Raw genomic sequence first — 26,890 nt, forward strand, 5'->3', positions numbered from 1 at the left:
AATCAAAATACATCTTGTGGACCACTTGTTGTTTTTCTCATGGCAATCAAAGTTGTTTTCCTCATGGCAAAACTCAAACGTAATGAAAATACATCTTGTGGACCACTTCAAAGTTGTTTTTCTCGTGGCAAAAATCAAACGTAATGAAAATACATCTTGTGGACCACTTCAAAGTTGTTTTCTCGTGGCAAAAATCAAAATACATCTTGTGGACCACTTCAAAGTTGTTTTTCTCATGGCAAAACTCAAACGTAATGGAAATACATCTTGTGGGCCACTTCAAATTTGTTTTTGTCATAGCAAAACTCAAACGTAATGAAAATACATCTTGTGGACCACTTCAAAGTTGTTTTTCTCATGGCAAAACTCAAACGTAATGAAAATACATCTTGTGGGCCACTTCAAAGTTGTTTTTCTCATGGCAAGAATCAAACGTAATGAAAATACATCTTGTGGACCACTTCAAAGTTGTTTTTCTCGTGGCAAAAATCAAACATAATGAAAATACATCTTGTGGACCACTTCGAAGTTGTTTTTCTCGTTGAAAAAAAAATCAAACTTAATGAAAACACATCTTGTGGACCACTTCAAAGTTGTTTTTCTCGTGGCAAGAATCAAACGTAATGAAAATACATCTTGCGGACCACTTCAAAGTTGTTTTTCTCATGGCAAAGAATCAAACGTAATGAAAATACATCTTGTGAACCACTTCAAAGTTGTTTTTGTCATGGCAAGAATCAAACGTAATGAAAATACATCTTGTGGACCACTTCAAAGTTGTTTTTCTCATGGCAAGAATCAAACGTAATGAAAATACATCTTGTGGACCACTTCAAAGTTGTTTTTTCTCGTGGCAAAAATCAAACGTAATGAAAAAAAAAGCATTTTCTGGAACACTTTGAAGTTGTTTTTTTCTGATGGCAAGAATAAACAAGAGCTGTCGGATGACAGCGCCCTCGACTATTCGAAGAATTGATTGAAGAATGGGGTAAAAATATTTCCATAGATTTTCAGACAAAAGAAAAAAATGGATTAAACAAAAAATGTTCCTGTATTTGTGGATATCGATTAGTCTTGCACTAAATGGCAATGTGTGACCATGACGGCAAATATGTTAAGTTATATGTTAGGCAAAATATGGACTTGTATGAAAAATTTAACTAATTTCCAAGTCCAAAAGGGTCATAATTCAGTCAAAATAGTTGACAGAGCTATGTACACTTGCCTACAGATGGAAACCATGTTGATATACTAGTTAGTGTTAAAAGTTTCAAAGCCACAGTTCAAATAGTTTTGACAAAAATGTTTAAGTCCAAAAAGGGCCATAATTCAGCCAAAGTAGTTGTCAGAGTTATGTACTCTTGCCTACAGATGGAAATCATAATGATAAACAAGTGTTTAAAGTTTAAAAGCCATGTCAAATAGTCTCGACAAAACATGAACATATACGAAAACAGAACCAATTTCCAAGTTCAAAAAGGGCCATAATTCAGCCAAAAAAGATGACAGAGTTATGTACTCTTGCCTATTGATAGAGACTATAATACTGAACAAGATATAAAAGTTTCAAAGCCATATATCAAACACTTTACACAAAATATAAACTGGTACGAAAAACTTAACCAAGATTTCTAAGTCAGAAGGGGCCATAATTCAGCCAAAATGCTTGATGGAGTTACGTACTCTTGCCTACAACTGGACATGGTGATGGTAAACAAGTGTTGAAAGTTTCAAAGCTTTATCTCAAAAGACTTTGTCAAAATGTAGACTGGTACGAAAAATTTAACCAAGATTTCTAGGTCAAAAAGGGGCAATAATTCAACCAAAATGCTTGATGGAGTTATGTACTCTTGCCTACAACTGGACATGTTGATGGTAAACAAGTGTTGAAAGTTTCAAAGCTTTATCTCAAAAGACTTTGTCAAAATATGAACTGGTACGAAAAACTTAACAAAGATTTCTAAGTCAAAAGGGGCCATAATTCAGTCAAAATGCTTAATAGAGTTATGTACTCTTGCCTATAACTGGACATGATGATGGTAAACAAGTGTTGAAAGTTTCAAAGCTTTATCTCAAAAGACTTTGTCAAAATGTGGACTGTTACGAAAAACTTAACCAGGGTGTGACGCCGACGCCGACGCCGTGGTGAATAGGATAGCTCTACTTATTCTTCGAATAGTCGAGCTAAAAATAATGAAAACACATCTCGTAGACCCCTTCGAAGTTGTTTGTCTCACGGCAAAAATCAAACGTAATGAAAATACATCTTGTGGACCACTTCAAAGTTGTTTTTCTCGTGGCAAGAATCAAACGTAATAAAAATACATCTTGTGGACCACTTCAAAATTGTTTTCTCGTCTTGTGGACCACTTCAAGGTTGTTTTTCTCGTGGCAAGAATCAAACGTAATGAAAATACATCTTGTGGACCACTTCAAAGTTGTTTTTCTCGTGGCAAGAATCAAACGTAATAAAAATACATCTTGTGGACCACTTCAAAGTTGTTTTTCTCGTGGCAAGAATCAAACGTAATGAAAATATATCTTGTGGACCACTTCAAAGTTGTTTTTCTGATGGCAAGAATCAAACGTAATGAAAATACATCTTGCGGACCACTTCAAAGTTGTTTTTCTCGTGGCAAGAATCAAACGTAATGAAAATACATCTTGTGGACCACTTCAAAGTTGTTTTTCTGATGGCAAGAATAAAAAATAATGAAAACACATCTCGTAGACCCCTTCAGAGTTGTTTGTCTCACGGCAATAATCAAACATAATGAAAATATTTCTTTTGCCCCCTCACACATCCATCAACATCCGTCGAACTTTTTTTGTTTTCAAATATAAGCCTGCCTGTTAAGACTGGGATTTCCCTAACCGAGGGACATTTTAGACAATGTTTTTCCTTGTTAGAGGCAGGAATATGTATTCCTGGCACGTCATCAACCACACACTCTATCCTCTAAAATATTCTGTATATTCATATTTAGCTCGATTATTCGAATAATAGGTACAGCCATTGAACTCGCCGTTGGCGTTTGCGTCCTGATTTTGTTAAGCTTTTGTATGTATATGTATTGGTTGGCTTGGCACATAAAGCATATGCTCTTCACCACTGTATCCATGAGTCATGCAACATCAAGTTGTATTAATGAAATGAATGAACTGGCACGCAGAAAAGTGCCATTCAAATATTCCACATCAAATGCAAACACAATCTGTGGTGTCCAACTGTACAAAAGCAGTTTGGTTAATTTGATCAATCAAATGTAAAATTATAATCATTACCAAACCTCATGTATCATCACATCCCGACATGTACAACAGTAGCCCGATGAATTCCCCGGAAACATCACCAGATAAATTCCCTTGCGAAGAATTAATGGCAAGTTAAGGCCTTTACGCGCGCGCAACGCTCCTTGCCTATCTGGCCCATCAACCGAAGAAAACCTTCCAGCTAAATTGTTTACATGTCTTCATCGAAGTTAATATCTTCCATGAAAAAATGATTATGGAGATTTTTGTACACCATTTGTTTTAAATCATTATTCATTTTGTGCAAGAACCTAGCCAGATCCTTATTGAAAGGTGCTACCAGTTTAACTGTGCAATCATCTTGAACATCGTAGATGATAAGACAGAAGTGTTTGTAATAATTGTGATGATCATCCAATCTGCCTTCTGATCCTAAAAACTATTTTTTTACGTGTCATTGGTTGCTAGTATTTGTTTGGGATCAAAACGGAAATTGTTTGCCATCCAAAAAAACTCCTGAGTCAACAAGCAATCAATCCATCCTTATATACATGTGATCATAAGAATGTCACACCTTATCACATATAAGCAGTCTGGTTATACCCTTGACCAGATCCATCTTCAATTGTCGATATTTTATCTACGGCCTAGGAAAATTATACTGCGATTCTACTTTGAAACTCCACTAAAATATCTGTCTGCTCTATGAGTCCACAAGACAAATTAGGAGGCGGGGCCACTCGAAAACCGAAGCTACACCAATATATACCCATCCCACAGATAACAACAAAAGTCCTCTAAAAATATCTGTCTGCTCTATGAGTTCACAAGACAAATTAGGCGGCGGGGTCACTCGAAAACCGAAGCTACACCAATATATACCCATCCCACAGATAACAAAAAAAAGTCCTCTAAAAAATCTGTCTGCTCTATGAGTCCACAAGACAAATTAGGCGGCGGGGCCACTCGAAAACTGAAGCTACACCAATATATACCCATCCCACAGATAACAACAAAAGACCTCTAAAAAAAATCTGTCTGCTCTATGAGTCCACAAGACAAATTAGGCGGCGGGGCCACTCGAAAACCGAAGCTACACCAATATATACCCATTCTAAAGATAATTACAAAAGTCCTCTAAAAAATCTGTCTGCTCTATGAGTTCAATAGACAAATTAGGCGACGGGGCCACTCGAAAACCGAAGCTACACCAATATATACCCATCCCACAGATAACTACAAAAATCCTCTAAAAATATCTGTCTGCTCTATGAGTTCACAAGACAAATTAGGCGGCGGGGCCACTCGAAAACCGAAGCTACACCAACATATACCCATCCCACAGATAACAACAAAAGTCCTCTAAAAAATCTGTCTGCTCTATGAGTTCACAAGACAAATTAGGCGGCGGGGTCACTCGAAAATCGAAGCTACACCAATATATTCCCATTCCACAGATAACAACAAAAGTCCTCTAAAAATATCTGTCTGCTCTATGAGTCCACAAGACAAATTAGGCGACGGGGCCACTCGAAAACCGAAGCTACACCAATATATACCCATCCTACATGTGAAGATAACTACAAAAATCCTCTAAAAATATCTGTCTGCTCTATGAGTTCACAAGTCAAATTAGGCGGCGGGGCCACTCGAAAACCGAAGCTACACCAATAAATACCCATCCCACAGATAACAACAAAAGTCCTCTAAAAATATCTGTCTGCTCTATGAGTCCACAAGACAAATTAGGCGGCGGGGCCACTCGAAAACCGAAGCTACACCAATATATACCCATCCCACAGATAACAACAAAAGTCCTCTAAAAAATCTGTCTGCTCTATGAGTCCACAAGACAATTTAAGCGGCGGGGCCACTCGAAAACCGAAGCTACACCAATATATACCCATCCCACAGATAACAACAAAAGTCCTCTAAAAATATCTGTCTGCTCTATGAGTTCACAAGACAAATTAGGCGGCGGGGCCACTCGAAAACCGAAGCTACACCAATATATACCCATCCCACAGATAACTACAAAAATCCTCTAAAAATATCTGTCTGCTCTATGAGTCTACAAGACAAATTAGGCGACGGGGCCACTCGAAAACCGAAGCTACACCAATATATACCCATCCCACAGATAACAACAAAAGTCCTCTAAAAATATCTGTCTGCTCTATGAGTTCACAAGACAAATTAGGCGGCGGGGCCACTCGAAAACCGAAGCTACACCAATATATACCCATCCCACAGATAACTACAAAAGTCCTCTAAAAATATCTGTCTGCTCTATGAGTTCACAAGACAAATTAGGCGGCGGGGTCACTCGAAAACTGAAGCTACACCAATATATACCCATCCCACAGATAACAACAAAAGTCCTCTAAAAATATATGTCTGCTCTATGCGTCCACAAGACAAATTAGGCGGCGGGGCCACTCGAAAACCGAAGCTACACCAATATATACCCATCCCACAGATAACTACAAAAATCCTCTAAAAATATATGTCTGCTCTATGAGTCCACGAGACAAATTAGGCGGCGGGGCCACTCGAAAACCGAAGCTACACCAATATATACCCATCCCACAGATAACTACAAAAGTCCTCTAAAAAAATCTGTCTGCTCTATGAGTCCACGAGACAAATTAGGCGGCGGGGCCACTCGAAAACCGAAGCTACACCAATATATACCCATCCCACAGATAACAACAAAAGTCCTCTAAAAATATCTGTCTGCTCTAAGAGTTCACAAGACAAATTAGGCGGCGGGGCCACTCGAAAACCGAAGCTACACCAATATATACCCATCCCACAGATAACTACAAAAGTCCTCTAAAAATATCTGTCTGCTCTATGAGTCCACAAGACAAATTAGGCGGCGGGGCCACTCGAAAACCGAAGCTACACCAATATATACCCATCCCACAGATAACAACAAAAGTCCTCTAAAAATATCTGTCTGCTCTATGAGTTCACAAGACAAATTAGGCGGCGGGGCCACTCGAAAACCGAAGCTACACCAATATATACCCATCCCACAGATAACTACAAAAGTCCTCTAAAAATATCTGTCTGCTCTATGAGTCCACAAGACAAATTAGGCGGCGGGGCCACTCGAAAACCGAAGCTACACCAATATATACCCATCCCACAGATAACAACAAAAGTCCTCTAAAAAATCTCTCTGCTCTATGAGTCCACAAGACAAATTAGGCGGCGGGACCACTCGAAAACCGAAGCTACACCAATATATACCCATCCCATAGATAACAACAAAAGTCCTCTAAAAATATCTGTCTGCTCTATGAGTTCAATAGACAAATTAGGCGGCGGGGCCACTCGAAAACCGAAGCTACACCAATATATACCCATCCCACAGATAACTACAAAAGTCCTCTAAAAATATCTGTCTGCTCTATGAGTCCACAAGTCAAATTAGGCGGTGGGGCCACTCGAAAACCGAAGCTACACCAATATATACCCATCCCACAGATAACAACAAAAGTCCTCTAAAAATATCTGTCTGTTCTATGAGTTCACAAGACAAATTAGGCGGCGGGGCCACTCGAAAACCGAAGCTACACCAATATATACCCATCCCACAGATAACTACAAAAATCCTGTTCAAATTGTGACAATGCGATATACTTACCTTAACACAATGAGGGAAATCACTCGGGCACCGCCATAGAAAGTATGAAAACAATACCCCCGAACTTCGGTCATATACTCCAAAATCCTCAGAATTCTGAGCAAAACTTCCAAAACACATACTCTAAAATATTCTGTATATTCATATTTAGCTCGATTATTCGAATAATAGGTACAGCCATTGAACTCGCCGTTGGCGTTGGCCTCCTGATTTTGTTAAGCTTTTGTATGTCACCTAGTATCTCAATAACCATTTGTGGAAATGGACTGGTTTACGTTACAAAGGTTCCATAACTGTATTTTTTTTTTTACAAAATCATACCCCCTTTTCCGACCTAGCAATTTTTGGTTAAGTTTTTATTCTTAACCTGGTATCTCAGTAACTACGAGTGGGAATGGGTTGGAACTTCATACGCTCATTCACTGTGATGAACAGAATTACACTGCACAACTCTAATTTGCTTTTTCCAAAAGTATCCTCTTTTTACTTAGCAATTTTATATATAAGCTGGTATCTCGGTACCCACTAACTGGAATGGATTGAAACTTCACACTTGTCCACTGTGATGAGCTGACAAACATTGTACAGTTTCCATAACTCTACAAAACTATGTCCCTTTTTCGACTTAGCAATTTTTGGTTGTTAAGTTTTTGTCTCGGAACCAACAAATGGAAATGGATTGAAACTTTACCACACTTGACCATTGTGATAAGCTGACATGCACTGTACAGATTCCATAACTTTGTTTTGCATTTTTACAAAATTATGCGCGACTTTTATATTAATTCAAATGACAAGGCTGTTGGATAATCGAATGTTGCTGTCCTCCAACAGCTCTTGTTCATCATTTTTGTTACAATCATTACATATTTTGTTTACTATTTGAAAATGGGACTGCATTCTAGGTTCTAGATATTTTCAAGGTGCATTACCTTCCAAATTGCTTACTTTTATCATAACAGATGACAATATTTTTCAATTGTATTTGGTTTACGAAAATGGTAAAAAATAGGTTGGGCGCTGGAAATGCGCTTTTGGTCCTATTATTTTAGTTACATGATTTTCAGCGAAATATTGTAATATGTAACAGTGTTATTCTCACAGTGAAAATAAATCAAGTATAGTTTACTGGTTGCTCGGGCCAAATGGGTAAATGTTTGTTAAAACCAACGAAAAGATTCGTTTATTTTTTTAATCTCTTTCAGTCGTGAACACCAAATCTTACATTTGTTTCACTCAGTGGAAGATATTTGGATAAAACACTGAAACAATCAAATGTACAATTGCTTTAAGATCCGATTTGATTCTTGAAACAATTCATCAAGTCAGTAAAAAATATTTTTCTGGTATAAAATTTCTAAAAAGTTCAATCGTCACGATATAACAACAGTAGACTTCTGAGCTTTTAACTGCAATATATATACATATAGATATTCTTTGACCGGGTAGTGTAAATATGTACTTTTAAGAAGGGTACGTGAATCACCGTTTAAAACCATTTAAAGAAAACTGACATTAAAAAATGCGATGGTAAATGATAAAATTAAATCAATCTGTTGACGCACATTTGACCTTCTGTCCTTCCATGATTCCTTTGTTTGTTTTTACTTTTAGCTTTTCAGATTTTCTGATATGTTTTTATAAACGACAAAGGGCACAATATACTATTAATTTGATGAGAAAAACAAGATTACTAATACGTTCTCTCCCACTGATCAAATGTCGGTCTGGGTTTAAAGAAACACTCAGTTTTGAGCACTTTTTAAATGTTTTTATTCAATATAATTTTTTAGAAGTTTGAAGTTAGATATGATTTTCAAAGTAGGAAATTAATTGTCATATATAAATCATGAGGACGTAACATGAACTTCTCCTTAACTTGAAGTGTTTCTCGATGTATCAGTTAACGGTTTAATTGCCAGGATAGAATAAATGCAACTGTCGTATTCATAAAGGAATCATTAGTAAACTACGCCGGAACTGTCAATTTTGGAGGGAAAGGAAACTTCCAAAATTGTGGCAATAAGAAAAAACAAACAAAGAAGAAGTACCAGTGATTCGGAAGAAAACGGGATATCATTGTCATTCAAAGGGGACAGGACAACTTTTAAAATAGGAGGAAATTATGTTAGGCGAGGAACCAAAATCAAACAAAAATGTCAAAGCGTTATTCAAATCTGCCATCTTCTGGGCAAGATTACAGCAGAAAAAAGAAAAGATTAAAATGCCTGTTGTAGCATCTTACGTACACCAGGTAAAGTGGGATATTTACATTTTGTTTTCCCTTTTTTTGTAAGGTAAGCATTGTACTACTTGTTTGTTTCGGCTTAACATCTAACATAATTTGATATCTTTCAAGTATATTTTTTCACTGTGGAATTTCCAAAATATAGTTAACCGATTTATTTCAATAGTATATGTTATAAAAATGAAACATTTTCCATACTTTTGCATTATATAACATTTGTCTAATACGACCCCTTTTAAATATCAGTTAGACAGAAGAGCCGAAAATAACAGAGACTTTGAGTATGGACACGAGACCAGGGTCCTGTTTTACTTTCATATAACTATTTTGTAACTCATCTTTGATTGAAAATGAATATTCGTAGTTTATTCTTGAGGTTTTGAAACTTCAAATACAGACAAGCAGACAGGTTATACAACTTTTTTGTTTCCAGCATGAATCGCAATTGTGTTAAAAAGACTACTAAGCTGGGGGTCATAGGTTTGGTACTCCTGCGACTAAAATAACTGATAGACTCAGAATGTTACTTTAAATTGAGGCCTCGTGTAGAGTGCTGGGATCATCTTCTATAACTTGCATTATTCTCAAAAACTTAAAATGACTTGCATTCTTTTGAAGAATTTATATGATGTGAATAATCTACAAATAAGTACAGGGTGCATACTTTGTTTTTAGTGGGATCTATTTATTTTTTATCTAGTTGATTTTCCGCACTAAATTTTAGTGCCTTATAACAAAGAAGTATAAAATACGTTTTATTTTTATAGGTCCTTGCTTATAAAGACACATTTAAGATTTAAGAAACAATTTCGTACCATTGAAAATAATTGAAAAATAAAAATTGAATAAAATCATATTGAAATAAATCTGATCGCCTTGGATATCCTCTTTGTAAATTTATTTTAAGAACTTCGATTGGTAAATATAGATTTAAAATCTATTATTAAAAGAAATTTGGTACCAGTTTTAAAATGAACCCCATACCAATTCACTCCTGAATTGACTTAATGATTAAAGCAATTAAGATTAAAGTGCATATTCCCCGTGCCAGGGTTATAAGTATTATACGAGTACAGATGATTCATATGAAAATAGAACATATCATGACGGGTGCTTTTGATCTATAGGCTCGATTGGATTTAATGATTTAGATAAAGTTGATCTTCTTTTGAGGTATCTGTCGAGAACCTGTCAAAGTGTGGGCTTTCATTCAAGTACGTATACAGGCTGTATATGTGAAAATGTAAAACTATTTTTTAAAAAAGGTACTACCTCGAAAACAAGGCGGAGAATAAAGCGCCTTGCGTCTGTTTTAGTAAACATGGCTATGTTTTATCAGATTCTTTTTCATTACAGCATGATAAAACCTCATAGCAGAGAGAAATGTCATATAATTCAATATAGAAGTTTACAAAGTTCATACAAATACTATTTTTAAGTGTTATAAAAGTGAAAACTTTGTCGTTTCTGTTTGTTTCCAGTATATTCGGTACAAATCATAATTTGTCTTGTAGATAAAGCAGTTTTTATGCCCCCGAAGGGAGGCATATAGTTTTTGAACCGTCTGTCCGTCTGTCAGTCTGTCGGTCTGTCAGTCTGTCCGCAATTTTCGTGTCCGGTCCATATCTTTGTCATCGATGGATGGATTTTCAAATAACTTGGCATGAATGTGTACCACAGTAAGACGACGTGTCGCGCGCAAGACCCAGGTCCGTAGCTCAAAGGTCAAGGTCACACTTAGACATTAAAGGATAGTGCATTGATGGGCGTGTCCGGTCCATATCTTTGTCATCGATGGATGGATTTTCAAAAAACTTGGCATGAATGTGTACCACAGTAAGACGACGTGTCGCGCGCAAGACCCAGGTCCGTAGCTCAAAGGTCAAGGTCACACTTAGACATTAAAGGATAGTGCATTGATGGGCGTGTCCGGTCCATATCTTTGTCATCGATGGATGGATTTTCAAATAACTTGGCATGAATGTGTACCACAGTAAGACGACGTGTCGCGCGCAAGACCCAGGTCCGTAGCTCAAAGGGCAAGGTCACACTTAGACTTTAAAGGATAGTGCATTGATGGGCGTGTCCGGTCCATATCTTTGTCAACCATGGATGGATTTTCAAATAACTTGGCATGAATGTGTACCACAGTAAGACGACGTGTCGCGCGCAAGATCCAGGTCCGTAGCTCAAAGGTCAAGGTCACACTTAGACGTTAAAGGTCATTTTTCATGATAGTGCATTGATGGGCGTGTCCGGTCCATATCTTTGTCATTCATGCATGGATTTTAAAATAACTACGCATGAATGTGTGGCACAGTAAGACGACGTGTCGCGCGCAAGACCCAGCTCCGTAGGTCAAAGGTCCTAAACTCTAACATTGGCCATAACTACTCATTCAAAGTGCCATCGGGGGCATATGTCATCCTATGGAGACAGCTCTTGTTTTATGTACATTTACTACTTTGTCATTTACTAGTATTCATGCACAACGCGAACTGAGAAATGTACCGGACAAACTAGTTAATGTACATAACACAAGACAAATTATGATTTTTTACGGAATTAAGAAAAGCACATAACGAACTATCAATTTGACAGCACGAACTAGTAACTGCACAACACGAACTGAGAAATTTACCGGACAAACTAGTTAATGTACATAACAAACTGCTAAATATATCTACAAGACAAATTATGATTTGTACCGAATATACTGGGAAATGCACATGACGAAGTAATAATCATCATGTCAAGACAGTCTAGACGTTCCATATTTACGTGTTGCTCAGTCAGCTGAGCATGGATATGGTATATATGGTAAAGACTCAAATCCCCTTCTTACTGCATTATTAGAAATCCTTAGCGACTTGATGCATGCGATAAGAAATCACAATAAGGTTGGAAAGTAAGAAACAGACACGAATTTTAATTCTGGTCTGAAAAAAATCCATGTAAAATGTCCGTTAGTACTTCTACAAACTTCCATTAAAGTATACTGTTTACAGACCAGTAGAAGACATATACACTCAGTTCCAAAAGAAAGTGTGCAGTTAGTTTTCTGTTATTTTTTCTCGGTTATTTTCATGGAAACTTATAATGTTTGGTACCAAAATTTAAATCAGTTCGTAAACAAATTGGTGTGCATTTTAGATTTTGAGTTATACCTGAGAGTTAGTGTATGAAAAAAATGAAACAAAAACGTCGGGGATTTTTTTGAAATATTTAAACTTAAAAAGTGCACACTTTCTTTTGGAACTGAGTATATACCATTAATATCAGTCAAACCGTTGGTGAATTCTCAATAAATGTAAAGTTCAATAAGTGTACTTAATATGGTTTGTCGTATCGTAAATAGAATGTAATTTGTCAATTTCCACTCATGACCAATATGGCTACATTTTGCTTCCCTCACAATGTTGAATTTCTACTTGCATAGATCTAGTTAACCTTTGAGAGTCAGACTCGGGACGTGGTGCACAATTCTTGTAAGAATCCGATAAGCTATCTGATATAATTTTCTTAGCAACGAGATTATGGTACTGCTTGGGGTATCAAACTTTAAAAACGTGCTGTGAAGTCTGGTCATCGACTGTAAGTTTGCCGTTTTATGTCAACAAAATACGTTAAATATTTCCCCTGACTTTATACTTTAATGTAAATAGTCATGATCGAAAATTTATTGCGTTTGTTCAATTTGATTTCGTTTAATGGGAGATTAATAAAAGCATTCAATATTTCAATTAAATGCGAAATTGAAATTCTATAGGTGGTGTCACTTTTACATAGCATTTAAGTAGGCATTTCTTTAACGGAGGATAATTTTCAACAATGTCTTTTATCCGTACCGTAATTTTTACATCTATATAAACTACGGACATTTGTGAGAAAAAAAATAATATGATAATCGATTAACACATTGTCATCTTCTCAATGCAGAGATCTGCAAATCTGAAACCTGCCTTTTATTTGATAATAAACTCGTGGTTAAGGCTAATTTAGTTATTTGAGACATATTAAAGACTTGTTCGGTTCATCTGTCTGTAAGATCTTTTCTGTCACAGCATTCAAATGCGCGCGCATGTATCAGTGCACATGCGTTTTGTGTTGAAATGCAGCCATGAACTACTATATGTATGATTTTAAAGATTATAGTTATTGTCGAATAATTCGCACTATAACAAACAATAAATCTATAAGAAATTTTAATTGATTTTCACGTTGTACGGCTGTAAATTATGGATATAATGTTAAGATTAAAGCATAGTTTATAAGACTGACAGTAGCGAAAAGTGTCAAAAGAAATTTAAGAAATGGGGAAAATCAGAAAAAAGTAATAGATAAAAGGCAAGAATCGATAGATGTCTGTTGGACTCATCAATTATGAATGATTTTTTCATGAAACAGGAATAAGCGCATGTGGTGTTAAAGGGTTCTTGGATATGAGGGACTCGGTATGGCATTTTATCTCTAAGATTACATAAAAATTTTGTGTCAACACGGATGAGTCCCTGGATTGTAAAAATACTTAACTTTATCAATAATAAACGGCAGATAGAAGACCGTGGGGAATTTGACGACCAATTACAAGATATGATATGCGGAGATATAGGCGATATTATGGGACACACCGAGTGACCGTTATAGACAACATTTAAGAGAAGCTGTTACAATAGGCTCTCGTGCCTAATTTGTTGAAAGTTTTTATCCGAACATTGACTTCTTGTTTGAAAGCGATTTGATTTGAATTAACAAAGTGCGAATATATATAAGTAGATGTTGAGAAAGACAGTTGAGGTGTCTGGAGTAGTTTTGTTCAAATTTACACACTTTTTCAACGTGCAGTAGTCAAAAGATTTTACATTTTCAACAAAAGAAAAAGGGTGCAGCCGAACGCACCTGGGACTGTAATTATGTTTAATTAATGTTATTGTGCACAGACGTATGCAAAAGGGCGTGTTATTTTTTGCCGTAGCTGGATATATTAAAATAATCTAAGTGATGAGGATGCCGACAGATCAAGGAAAATATTTAAAATCGCACGTGCACCCGAAGCACGTGCATCTTCCGGATGTTAACTACTACGACGATGAGGTTCGTAAAAATGTTTTAATGTAGTCTTCTTGGTTCATTCTAGTGCTTTAAAATAGGCATACGGTGTCCCGTTAGGACCATCATCGCGTATAAAGCTAAGCAGGATCATACTACAATGTTGAACGGTCGACATTACGATTATTAAATGGTGAAAACTCGAAATTAGTTCATATATTTATTATTATCATTGTTTCGACTTTTTATTATCGTTGTTTTTTTGTTTTGACATTCAAAATTGTGATTTTGACTTTTTACCATCGTAGTACATGTAATTTGTTACGGCACTCTAACCTTGTGGTTTCAACGTTTCGACATTTCATTGTCGTGGCGCCCACTTTTCACCATCGTGATTTTTTGTTTACTTTTTGACATTCAGCCATCGTAATTCCGATATCTCACCATCTTGGTAGTTAGTGTTGATATGTCAGCATCTTAGTTCCAACTTTTCACCGCCGATAATTGGTTTTGACTTCATAATCGTGGCTACGTTTCAACTTCATATTTACAAATTTTAGCAGGTCATCATCGTAGTTTCGACTTTTTATCATTGTGAAACTGGTTACGACGTTTCGCCATAGTAGTTCCGACTTTTCACAATCGTATACTAGCAGTTATTTAGTCTTTATTGCACTTGCTTTTACTTTACGTCAAGTGTTCAGTATATTTCAAGTTATTTTCTATGCAAAAGAATAAAAGGAGAGATAAATCAATACTTATCGAAGACAGGGTTATAGTTCTTGTTGGCTTTTACCATTTTGTATATAAAGTATATTTGTAAGGCTACCATTTGAAGACTTTTAGAGAGGTTACTTGAGAAAAATCTTTTTAAAGAGAAATATAACTATATAATGGTAGTCCTACAGCATGCATGCTTTATCTCTGTGTAAAGTAGTAAAATAATATTGACAATGTATCCGCCATATCTATTTCAATAACTACCTACATTTTAAAATACTCTAAATACCCTTTGAGACTTCAAAATAACAAAACATACACTTAACCCCCAAGTCGTCCATTTTAATATTTAAATGATCAAACAATTTTATTGCCATCATATACGATTGTTATTGATCGTACAACTTTCCCCGTACAGGTGCATAATAGTTTCCCTGTAATGCAAAACAGATCGCTGTAAACTAGATTAGCTTAATCCATATATTCAACATCAGTTTCATTTTAGCAACTAGTATTTGTCCACACGATTCCCTAGTGTGTTTAAACAGAAATTGACAATAGCAATTTAAAATGGCAGCCACTCGACTTATTTGATTTAGGTGCTCAATAACAAGTCATACTATAACGATCTTATCAAACGCAATAAAGAACGCTAATTGAAATATATTTAATAACTATTTCAGTCAAAATATTGACCAAGAGTCCCGTCAATCTTTGGCTGTTATCTCATTTGAAGTAACATTAAACATTTGTCTAGTGTGCTATTGTTATTCGGGATAACTGCAATTATACTTGTAACTCGTCGTGTAAAAATGGTACCGTTAAGGCTGGGATGTTTTCATTTGAGATTTTCGAAACTTTTGGAATTACTAGTATACATTGTTTATGCCTGGTTTTAGTTATTATAAAGCTCAATTACACTAAATCCGCTTTACACCCAATTAAAATGTATTTTGTAACTCGCTCATAATCGTAAACATGATTTTTTTTTAAATGTACGAAAAGGGGAATACTTTTTTGATGGTAGTAATGATGCGTCTACTAAAATCGATTAAGACTTTACTTCTGACAAAGTCTACAGGTGTCTCTTATGGCATAATCGTGAGCGCGTAAAAATGGCAAAACAAACGTTTATCATATAAAATTACATTTTTCTTTAAAAACTTATACCTACAAGTATGAAATTTTACCGTTATCTACAGAAGACAAACGAAAATAATGCAACTGTTCTCTGTTTCAGATTCAGCAATGTCAGGAAATGTATTCTCGTCTGCATTTAGACAAGCACCCGGAAGACAATGAGGATGACACGACGCCATTTCCTCTCATCCGAGGTCATACTGTAATCAGTCAAACACGCCCACTAACATATTCATTGCGAAAATCTGCAAAATCTTTGCGGCCGTACTCGATTCGATCCGCCCCGGCGTTTATGTTTAAAAACGAACAGAACTGTGAAAAGGGGCAGGAAGAAGTTGATAACGATGGTGCTAGAAGTGAAAGTACGGACTATGATTGTGACGAACATGGATATGGTCGGAAAAGAACTAGAATGGACCCAGACAGTCTTTGTGAGCACTTGAAACAACGTGGGCTGGGTTTACCATCTCTAGTTAAGTCAGCTTCAACATACAGACGTATAACCCAAGTTCCTCCAAGGGGCATGCGCAGTAGATCTCTTCCGAGAAATCCTTCAAAGCGTGAAAAAATAAAAGGTCGAGCGCGCCTTGACCAAGAAATGGCAAATATGAAAGCGCTTGCTTTCTGTGAACAGCAAGCTCCAAAAGTATTTAGAACTGCTTCTGCAAACATGAAAAATAGAGACGTACAGTTCATGGAGGAAGATTTCAGACAACATATGCAACGTGAGGGATTCGATGTTTTCATAGAGGATGATGACGATGACGACAATGCTAGTGTTGTCAGAATGCCTGTAAAACAAGAGGAACTATTTGTGCGTATTAATAACTGGGTTGAAGAAGTGGAAACCTCGTGTAAGGCTTATCACCCGCCAGCGGATGAGCCAGTGTCAGGTTAAACATCCATTTTTAAAAGATTACTTGTATATCAGGATAAATGGTAGAACTATTTGGTCGCAGCCTCAGCAAGTTGTAAAAGAACAACAGATTGCGTGTCATACATGAACGTCTTCAACTCGTATCAAAAAGTCTGTTTAATCGTGCAAAGTGTTTTTATCGCTATATATCATTTGGTTATATGCAGCGAATTTAAGCGCAATAACAAATTTGGTACATTTTGAACGTTGCTTTACAAAACATCTATTGACCGATCAACATTACCGCGATCTTGTGAACAGGGTCTGGTCCAGCCATTGTACTGTGACTATATTTTATGCCATGGATATAAATCTGGCTCATCTATGAATAAATAAAAACGGCTTTAAACAAATTTTTAGTTGCACCAAATGACATTTTTCACACGACTCTGTAAGAGTCAGTTGTATGCAACTTTGCTAAAACCAAAACAGTATATTTATTATACCCAGGAAAAACGTTGCTTGTGTGCGTTATATGTGATTCACTGTCTCATTCGCGCACCACTTACATATATCGTGTTAAGGTATAGGTCCATGTTTTGGAGAAAAAAGTTCGAACGTCATCAAATCATAGAAAGAAAACATTGTTTTACATGAAAATTTAACAGCGTATAAAACATTTATGGCTGCCCTATTATTCTACAAAACCATTGTCAATTTGTTGATATATGTATTGAATTCCAGAAAGGGACTGCATGAAGGGGCCACACTTCTGGGCAGTTCAGCGCCTTTAAAAACTCACCATTTTTAAAAAGCTGTTACAGGTCTTCGTTTTGATGCACTTGCAACATCATGCGAGTGTTTAAACTTTACATAACTAGGTAAAACATCGTTTTTGACAATTGTTTACATTTTTTCTTTACAAATGGCATTCTTATTTAAAGGGGGACAACTCATTAAGAATAGTTTAAGTATCCAACTCTGTAGGACAGAACAGTAAAACATGTATTGGACAGATAAGTTGTTTGTCATGGTGCTGTTCATTTACTAAAAAAAATCTGTTGTTTTGTGATATACTGCTAAACCTTAAAACTGATAATATCGATAGGTTTTATGATCAAAATACAAGTTCGCATGTCTGGGCCCATACTTCTGTTTTGACAAATTAACGATTTGGAAAAATTCCCCAATTTGACATTTTTTCAATATATGACACCTGTTGATTAAAACTCTACATATTTGAGATCACAATGCAATTTTATATTACCAAGTTTTATAATCCTTCCTCTTATTTTGACAAAATTATTCCATTTTTGGTTTTTAGAAAAAAAGCTGAAACTTCCTTTGAACATCTGAAACCAATAAAGATATTGCACTGGAACTTCAAATCAGGTGGTAAGAATCAGAAGTCATGTTCACATAGCATGTCCAAAAGATAAGAGTTGTTTAAACAATTTTCCCCCTTTTTGCAAAAGAAAAAAGAAATAAAAAGACAATTCAAGAAAATGCAATTTCCTTCAACATTCCGTTTACCTTTGCGTACATTGGTTAAAACTGGGGCATAATTGCAATTATACACATCTAGCCATGTTAAAAAATAGGGGACCCCCGTCGCTGACATCGAATCACCTTCCCTTGACCGATGTGGGTTCGAAACTTCACTTGAGGAATAGAAATGTTCATGTGAGTTAGCCAATAGGCTGACTTACGGAAGGTCGATGGGTTTACACAGGTGCCCTCCCATGTCTGAAACAATGCCCGGAGGGGCACCGAGGGTCTTCCTCTACCATCATGAGCTTGAAAGTCGCCATATGATCTAAACTGTGTCGGTTCGACTTAAAACCCCATATTTAGGAAAAGTGTTCTGACACCAGCGAATACAGCAAGTTGACATAACTCTCCATTAACTCTCACATTTTAGATACGAGACTGTCTCCCTTTCTAAATGTTTAAGAAAACATACTGAGTCACAGTAACCGTAACTCTGTCCTGAATATTGATTGACTTAATCTGACTTTACGAAGGTACATAACTGAAAAGGACAAGAACAATAACGATTTCTTAAATTTAATATAAAATTATTTCCAGACTGAACAAAAAGGTACAATGAGTAGAATATCTAACCTTTTCAAAAAGGATGAATCTCATTTTCCTAAGCTCTAGTTCCTATATTCCACACGCAAGTTAAGATTTCGGATGTTTTAATTCGAAATGGTATGTGGGTGTATTTGTAAAGCTTCATCTATTGTTGGTTTGCTCTACACATCATTATGAACGTGGCCTTAAAATAAATACTGGAACTCGTTTTAAGCTGTATATGCCCAACTACCTATTAGAAGCATGGTTTACGGTCCACTTTCATCAATATATGATCCAATTCTGGGTAAACAAGAACTTATATACCTCGCATGATGGCCTATAGGAGGAAACTTTCAGTTATTGAACAGAAACTGTTTTCAGTCTTGAAGTCACTTTGACCTTGACCTTTTGTATACAGACCTACCATAATAAAATGGATGTTTAAGATATTGATCGGCAAAGACCTGGAGTTTAACGAGCTCTGTCACCTTGAGGTTTGATAAACTGGTCCAAAATCCATAGGGTTCATCCACAGACCAACGGCAATCATAAAATGAAGTTTCGTGGCCACAGAACTAGTAAGTGTTCTACTATTTTTGGTCAGAAGGCATTTTCAGCCTCGAGGTCATTGTGACTCTGACCATAGACCCTCCGACCCTAAACAATAAAGCTTGAAGGCAGTGAGTCCGTATATTCTTAAGTATTAAATTGACAGAAAAGCGTTTTAGTCTCGAAGTTAATATGACCTTGACGTCGACTACAGAAACAGTAGTGGTCATCAACTGACCACTTCATCCTATCCAGACTGAAGACTGTATGCCTAAACCTTTCAAGTTGTTCACCGGTAATCGTTCTCAGTCTCCAGGTCTCTGTGGACATGCTCTTTGACTTATTAACGCCAGATATAATAAGGTTCATCTAATGACTGCAAATAATCAGCCTATGAAGTCTAATGACAACAAGGATAAAGCGTTCTATAGTTAATGATCAGAAACCAAATGATGGACCGACATGAGCAAGACTGTAAAAAATTATCATGTTAATTTCGCGCTGGTGTTCCAAACTGGACAAGAAATCAGGGGAAGTAATTACCGTATAGACATTGTCCTGATTTTGGCGGGTGTCTCGGATATGCATAAACCACAGACAAATGGAATACGCCCAACTGCTTTTATTTACATGAAACAGGGATTTTCTCTATTAAATCATCTATTAAAGCTTCTGATTTCTATATCTTTATCATTCCTCGTGTTTGAAAAAAAATTCTGACTATGGACATGTAAACTCAAATTTTCTCTTTATTTAACTTTGTTGTCCAAAGCTAATCGAAATTTGAAAATTATAATGGAAAATAAAATAAAGATAAATCAACATAAGGATGCGTACATAAATTAATAATACATAGGAAGAGTCGAAGAAAAGTTTTTAAAATGTCTTGTATCATTGAAAGAAACTTTCTACAAAGACTTCATTTAGACATTTTTTCAGAACATGGTTAAGGTAAAGAAATTTAAATGTACGCTTATATTATAAAACCAGTTCATGGAAATATATCGTCATAAAAGTCCACTAAAATGCAGACACGGCGCACCAAAAACTGTCCTCTTTTCATTCGTTAAATAGAAAATATTGTATTGGCAGTGGCTTCAGTTGAACTTGGGAATAAGACTGTCCAATACTTGATTTCATTATTGTCCTGATATGTTACACCAGTGTTAAGTCTGAGACAATATTCATATCTAAATTGTGTCAAAACATGTTCTTTAATTATTGTAACAATAATCAGTTAAGCTATAAATCATATAAAAATCAATAACAGGGGAGGGGGGGGGGGGGCAATATGGCCCTAGGTCGCTCACCTACGTAACATACATTAACAGTGTATACATGTTTGACCTAATGATTCCATGGAGAAAAATATTCTGACCAATTTTCATTAAGATTGGACCATAAATGTGGCCTCTTGAGTGTAAACAAGCATTTTCTTTGATTTGTCCTAGTTACCTAGTTTTTGACCTAACATAACCCAGATTCGAACTTGTCCAAACTTTCATGAAAACAAACATTCTGGCAAAGTTTCGGGAAGATTTGAGCAAAACAGTGGCCTCTTGACCCATATTCAAGACAAACATTCTGACAAATTCTCATGAGTTTCAAACTTAAATTGTGGTCTCTAGAGTGTTAACAAGATTTTCATTTGATCTGGCCTAGTGACCTAGTTTTCTAACCCCACTTGACCAAGTTTCAAACTTGACCTATAAAGCATCCAGACAAAAAATCTGACCAAGTTTCATAAAGACTGGGTTACAACTGTGGCCTCTAGAGTATTCACAAGGCAAATGTTGACGGACGACGGACGACGGACGCCGAACAATGACCGGTCACAACAGTTCATCGTGAGCACTTCGTGCTGAGGTGAGCTAAAAAAGACAACTGAAAAAAAACAACAAATCTGACAGAGTTATGGTTCATGTACATTACACTTCCATCAAACGTCCTCTATCAATGTATGGAATTTGCATACATTTCCAAAAGTAGTTTCAGAGTTATGCACTGGACAAGAACATTCAATAAAGGGATATAACTCAAAAAGGAAAAAGGATAGGGTTATGATTCTTACATAGGACAGATCATAATATCATGCTGGTCATTGATGCCAAGGTTTTTTAGAACTCTATTCATGAGTGACAAAGTTACAGACCGGACTAGAAATCCGGATGGACTTTTGATAAAGGGAGGTAATTCAAACAGTAAGAGGAACTAATTAACTTAAAATTCTTGCACGCGCCACATGGTCATGTCATGCTGATCATTGATGCAAAGTTTTTTTCGAAATCTATGAATGAACGACAAAGTTACAGAACGGACACGACATCGGGATGGACATTCAATAAAGGTAGACAATTCAAAAAGTATGACGGGTAGATTCATGGTTCTGGCACGAGACCAATCGTCATGTCATACTGATCACTTGTGCCAAGCATTTTTTGAAATCCATCCAGGAATGACAGTTACAGACAGGACACGAAATCGAAACGAACGAACGGTACAATAACTATGTGCCACTCACAAGTGGGGAAAGACCACAAAAATACCTGAAGTGACGACACTGTGATACATCTATCTAAACTTGAAACCGATACCGCATATGCGATGAAACGAATGTATACTAAAATTATGCATAGAACAGTCGTAGAAACTCAGTCTGCACATATAGTATATGACGTAAATATATATTGTATCTACTACTTTCTACTGGTTTATTGAGGATAAGTCGACATCACTAAAGCTTGGAGGCTTGTAAGAATACTCTCGCGAAGGCGGCCAGACAGACACTCTGAACTTTAAGGCCTTAATGCATTTTTAGGCTGGCGATATTCGACAGACTATTATAACCATATATCGAGTTTCTGTAAAGTTCAACAGGTGCTAAGACTGACAACACAAAATATAATTTCATGCGCAATTCAAATAGTCCGCCACGTTAAACAGTTTTGCCATAGAGTTGCATAAAGATTGTTAAATTTACCTGTTTCAATAGATCTACTTGCGCAAACATGTTATAATAATGTTTTATATTTCTAACGGTAAATACTTGAAAGATAACATTGGAAAATATTACATAATGATGGTAAATTAATTCGCCTCCATGAATGAAATGTCCGTATGAATGGAACTAACTCAACGTTGACCGCTTCGTTATAGCACAGGCGCTTGAAGCTCTGTCAATAGATATATGCATTACCATATCCCACCCACCTAATATACTTCAAGAGATCTAACCTGCATATATATTTTATTGATTGAGCTTCAGACACCTGTGGTTATAGATTATGACCTCGGTCGGAGCTAAGTAAACAAACGCTGGTTCCGAGAAACAATCGTCGATATGAATTATACTGCGCATTATTCGACGACCTGACATAACGTGGAAAATAAGAAATATGAAATATCAATTAAAATGAACTTATAGTGATATGAGTTATGTCAGGTCTTATATTTAGGGCTTAAGTTTTAAGAAACTATTCTTTCAGATCATTTGCTATAGATACTAAGGGACGTAATCGCAGCGTGATTGCCACAGTAACGCGATAAGAAACAAATGACCACATTATACCTGTTTTTATGCTATTTTTATACAAAATTCGTTTTAAACATTCTGACGAATACTGAAAGATGTCATGTAAAAGCACTTTGTCACCAATTTGCTTTAAGGCCGGTGGGGGTGTAGCTGTAGCGAGTTTTGTTTAAACACGCGTTTTCAACTTTTTTTCAGGTTATATTAAGATAGTGGACCCGTATTGGTAATGTTTAACAATTGCACTAACTTGATACAGTTCTGAAGTTAACATATTTCGCACTGTGATTCATCTTTAAATGACTTTTACCGTGTCGTTTTTGTTTGTTTGTTTGTTTTTTATTTGTTAATTTGTTATGTTATGTCTTTTTTTCCTCCAGCTGAAACAGAGACAAATTTCAAAGTGATAGCCATTGTGCAAAACGATCACAGAGAATTCATTTTACCAAATATTTTTCTAAATGAAACCTCAAAATATTGCGTAACAATTATAAAACACAAAATAAAATTGGCGATAACAATTTTTTTCTGAGGAGCCTCGAGTAAAAGGATTTAATCGGAAAGAAATAAAGCTCCAACTTTTGAAAATTATGGCCTTGCTCTATGCATTCATAAAGAACCATAGGGCAGAAGTAAAACCTACCTACCTACATTTATTCAAAACTTTGTAAAAATAAATGCAAAATCAAAAACGTTTACAAATGTAATTAAGTATTTTTCAAAGATGTCTAAACATTCACCCTTCAGGTCAAATTCATTTGAAACAGCAAGAAATGACAAAGAAATAGCTAATCAAATAAAACATTTCCGCTTTTGTACGACAGATCAATGATAATATGTCTTAAAAAACAACAGTTTATCTTACTCGAAAAAAGAAAAATAATGAACAAAGTTTGGTCCTAGTAGGGTTTGAACCTACGCCCTCCTGAAAAATTAGTTAAGCACAAAACAACAGATTTGTTTAGTAAATGAACAGCATCTTGACACACAACTTATCTGTCCAATACATGTTTTACTGTTCTGTCCCGCAGAGTTTGATACTTAAAATATTCTAAATGAGTTGTCCCCCTTTAAATAAGAATGCCATTTGTAAAGAAATGAATGTAAACAATTGTCAAAAACAATGTTTTACCTAGTTATGTAAAGTTTAAATACTCGCACGATGTTGCAAATGCATCAAAACGAAGACATGTAACAGCTTTTAAAAAATGGTGAGTTTTTAAAGGCGCTGAACTGTCCAGAAGTGTGGCCTCTTCATGCAGTCCCTTTCCGGAATTCAATACATATATCAGTAAATTGACAATGGTTTTATAGAATAATATAAATGTTTTATATGCTGTTAAATTTTCATGTAAAACAATGCTTTCTTTCTATGATTTGATGACGTTCGTGTTTTTTATCGAAACATGGACCTATACCTTAAAGTAATCTCATGGTGGGAATTAATTACTCTTCAAAAAAAATACATTAGTACGGGTACGTCAATTTTCCTAACCATCGTATTAAGGAAGCAACATGACTAGACAATAATCATTAACAGTCCGGTTTATAGCGGGGTTCGAGCCCAAAATTTCCCTCGTACCGACAAGAAAATCGCCCCATTTGATCAATGTTCATACATTCACACATAATGTGTGTGTTGGGTGGGGGATTGCATATCGAAATATAGATGTTGTGTTTGTTACCTTTATATTTTATCTGACATTATGTCCCTCAATGTTTATTATCGCTTCGTAAGAAACATATATAAACGGTTATGGCACGCCAATTGTCCAATAATAACGTTAACCCAGGTTTACGGTAAAAAAGTAGAATTAATAATTACAGATAAACAAGGGTTTTCGAGCGTAAAACCAGGTTTTTCTAATACCCATATTTTCGGGCGAAAACACGCCTGTGAACCTAGGTTTCAACTAGGTTTATTAATTGAACTTTGAATTTCGGCCGTTATTTTAAGTTCACGAGCGTGAACCTATGTTTACGGAAGTAAACCAGGGTTCTCGGGTGTAAACCATAGCTTACGAACGTGAACATATGTTAACGATCGAGAACTTAGGTTTACGACCGTGAACATGAGTTTACAACCGTAAACATAGGTTAACGCTGGTGAACATAGGATAATGACCAAAAACCATAGTTTTGTTCGAGAAACCAAGTTTTTCGAACTTAAACCTACGTTCACGTTCATAAACTATAGTTCACGCTCGTAAACCCAAGTTCATGGTCGTAAACATAGGTTCACGTCCATATACAATGGTTCTCGGCAATCAAATTATCCAACAATTACATTCTTTGTCGAAAAACTATGATTATTGAATACTAACATAAATTTTCGATCGAATACACAGTATAATGGGCTTAAACTATAGTTTACTCTCTTGGACCCATGTTTACGTCCGATAAACTAGGTTTCTCGATTGAACTTTAACTTGGATGCACAAGTTAATCAAGATCACAACAATACCCTATGCTCGCCTTAGTTTAATATGGAAAACACATAATATCTAAGATTTTGCAAACATCTTTCCCGCACAGTTTTCATTCAGTGTTTTGTGGTAGCCAGCCTTTCAATACTTTCAGTACTTTGATTTACTTTGTCAACAACCATAACTCTGTTATTACTGCGTGAAATCCCGAACAAAATCCTAGGTGTACTTCACACATGCTTAATAAAAATCTTAGGATTTTTATGACTCTAAATCAAACACTTTTTAAGATATTCACGACACAAATTCGGACATCTGGACGGACGGACGTACGGACAAAGGCAAATCTAAGTGACCCCCTCCCCCATCCCCACTGAAAAGAAGGAATGGAGATTGGTGGCAAAAAATTAACTATTAATAACCCTATAGCATATATGAGTGGTCTGTTTCTTTCGTGCAGTTTTACTCTCCTAATTTACCTACTCAAAACGTGGTAAAATGCATCTCTATTGCTTATAAAGTAAAGATATACTAGAAGCTTGTTTACGAGCAGCAACATTAAAGGGGAACAACTGCCATTTACAAAATGCCAAACCAAACATTTATTGAATATTATGCATTTTTCTTCACAAAATAAATAACTATCAACGCAGCTTTTAAATCCACTGCCAATTTATTTTTTTCGTCTGGTTCTGTTCTGTGAATTTGGTCGAGTTAAAATCTGCCAACGACCAGGTAATATTCCGTTTTTGCGAAGGCCCATCAGTTCTTCATTGGCCAAAACATGATTCTTAGGTCCACCGGATGTTACACCTTTCTGGTCTGCGCGCGCATTTATTACATTTCCAGTTTGTGTCTGAATGGATGATGGATGTGAAACTTGATTAACATTATTAGCAATGATTGGCAAGTCACTTCTTACTTTTGGCGGAATAATTAACACTGTAGCTTTTCGTGGTGGACCTTTCTTGGCTTTCTTTTTACTCGAGTATGCTGCAGTGGATGTTTGGGAAACCACCGGAAGTTTATGAAGTACTATTGGAAGTGTTTTGTTCCTTTCGGCGTCCTCAAGAGGTTTCAGCGCTAAAATTGAAATATATATATATAGCCAAAAAAGTATAAAAATAGAACAAAATAGCGTTGTATTTTTATCATACACACCAAATTTATTGAACTTTTTACATACTTGTTTCTATTCCCCGTTAGTTACAATGGTACCGGAAACGTCAATATTTTTCCATACACTGACGCCTGAATTTCATATCGGCTGCGTGACGTGTTAAATTTATTGTGTGTTGTTGCATTAATTCTTTTATTTAGATCAGTATTGTCAATCGTATTCAGGCTACGCTCTTAAAGTTGCGCAATATTTCCACTGCAGAACTCG

At 36.1% G+C, this 26,890-nt stretch overlaps 2 protein-coding genes across 4 annotated transcripts in view; one reads left to right on the forward strand and one right to left on the reverse strand.

Annotated features, from left to right (window-relative positions):
* The first annotated feature begins 8,667 nt into the window (after window positions 1-8,667).
* Window positions 8,668-17,611, forward strand: LOC123547024 (uncharacterized). Of its 2 annotated transcripts, none has more exons than XM_045333765.2 (2): window positions 8,668-9,161; window positions 16,165-17,611. In XM_045333765.2, exons 1-2 carry the CDS (start codon window positions 9,033-9,035, stop codon window positions 16,960-16,962), a joined length of 927 nt encoding a protein of 308 aa, XP_045189700.1. In that variant the 5' UTR covers window positions 8,668-9,032; the 3' UTR covers window positions 16,963-17,611. The 2 variants fall into 2 exon arrangements, with proteins under 2 accessions (XP_045189700.1, XP_045189701.1); XM_045333766.2 differs by lacking the exon at window positions 8,668-9,161 and adding an exon at window positions 13,177-14,249 and having other exon boundaries at window positions 16,165-17,608.
* A 2,544-nt stretch (window positions 17,612-20,155) lies between these two features.
* Window positions 20,156-26,890, reverse strand: part of LOC123547025 (hephaestin-like) — a 36,996-nt gene continuing 30,261 nt past the window's right edge. For both annotated transcript variants that reach the window (XM_053551326.1, XM_053551325.1), the window contains exon 15: window positions 20,156-26,586. In XM_053551326.1, the coding sequence (XP_053407301.1) occupies window positions 26,177-26,586 (410 nt within the window). In that variant the 3' untranslated portion in view covers window positions 20,156-26,176. The remainder of the gene's footprint in view (window positions 26,587-26,890) is intronic.

The sequence above is a fragment of the Mercenaria mercenaria genome, chromosome 9 (assembly GCF_021730395.1).
Source record: "Mercenaria mercenaria strain notata chromosome 9, MADL_Memer_1, whole genome shotgun sequence".
Classification (NCBI taxonomy): Eukaryota; Metazoa; Mollusca; class Bivalvia; order Venerida; family Veneridae; genus Mercenaria; species Mercenaria mercenaria.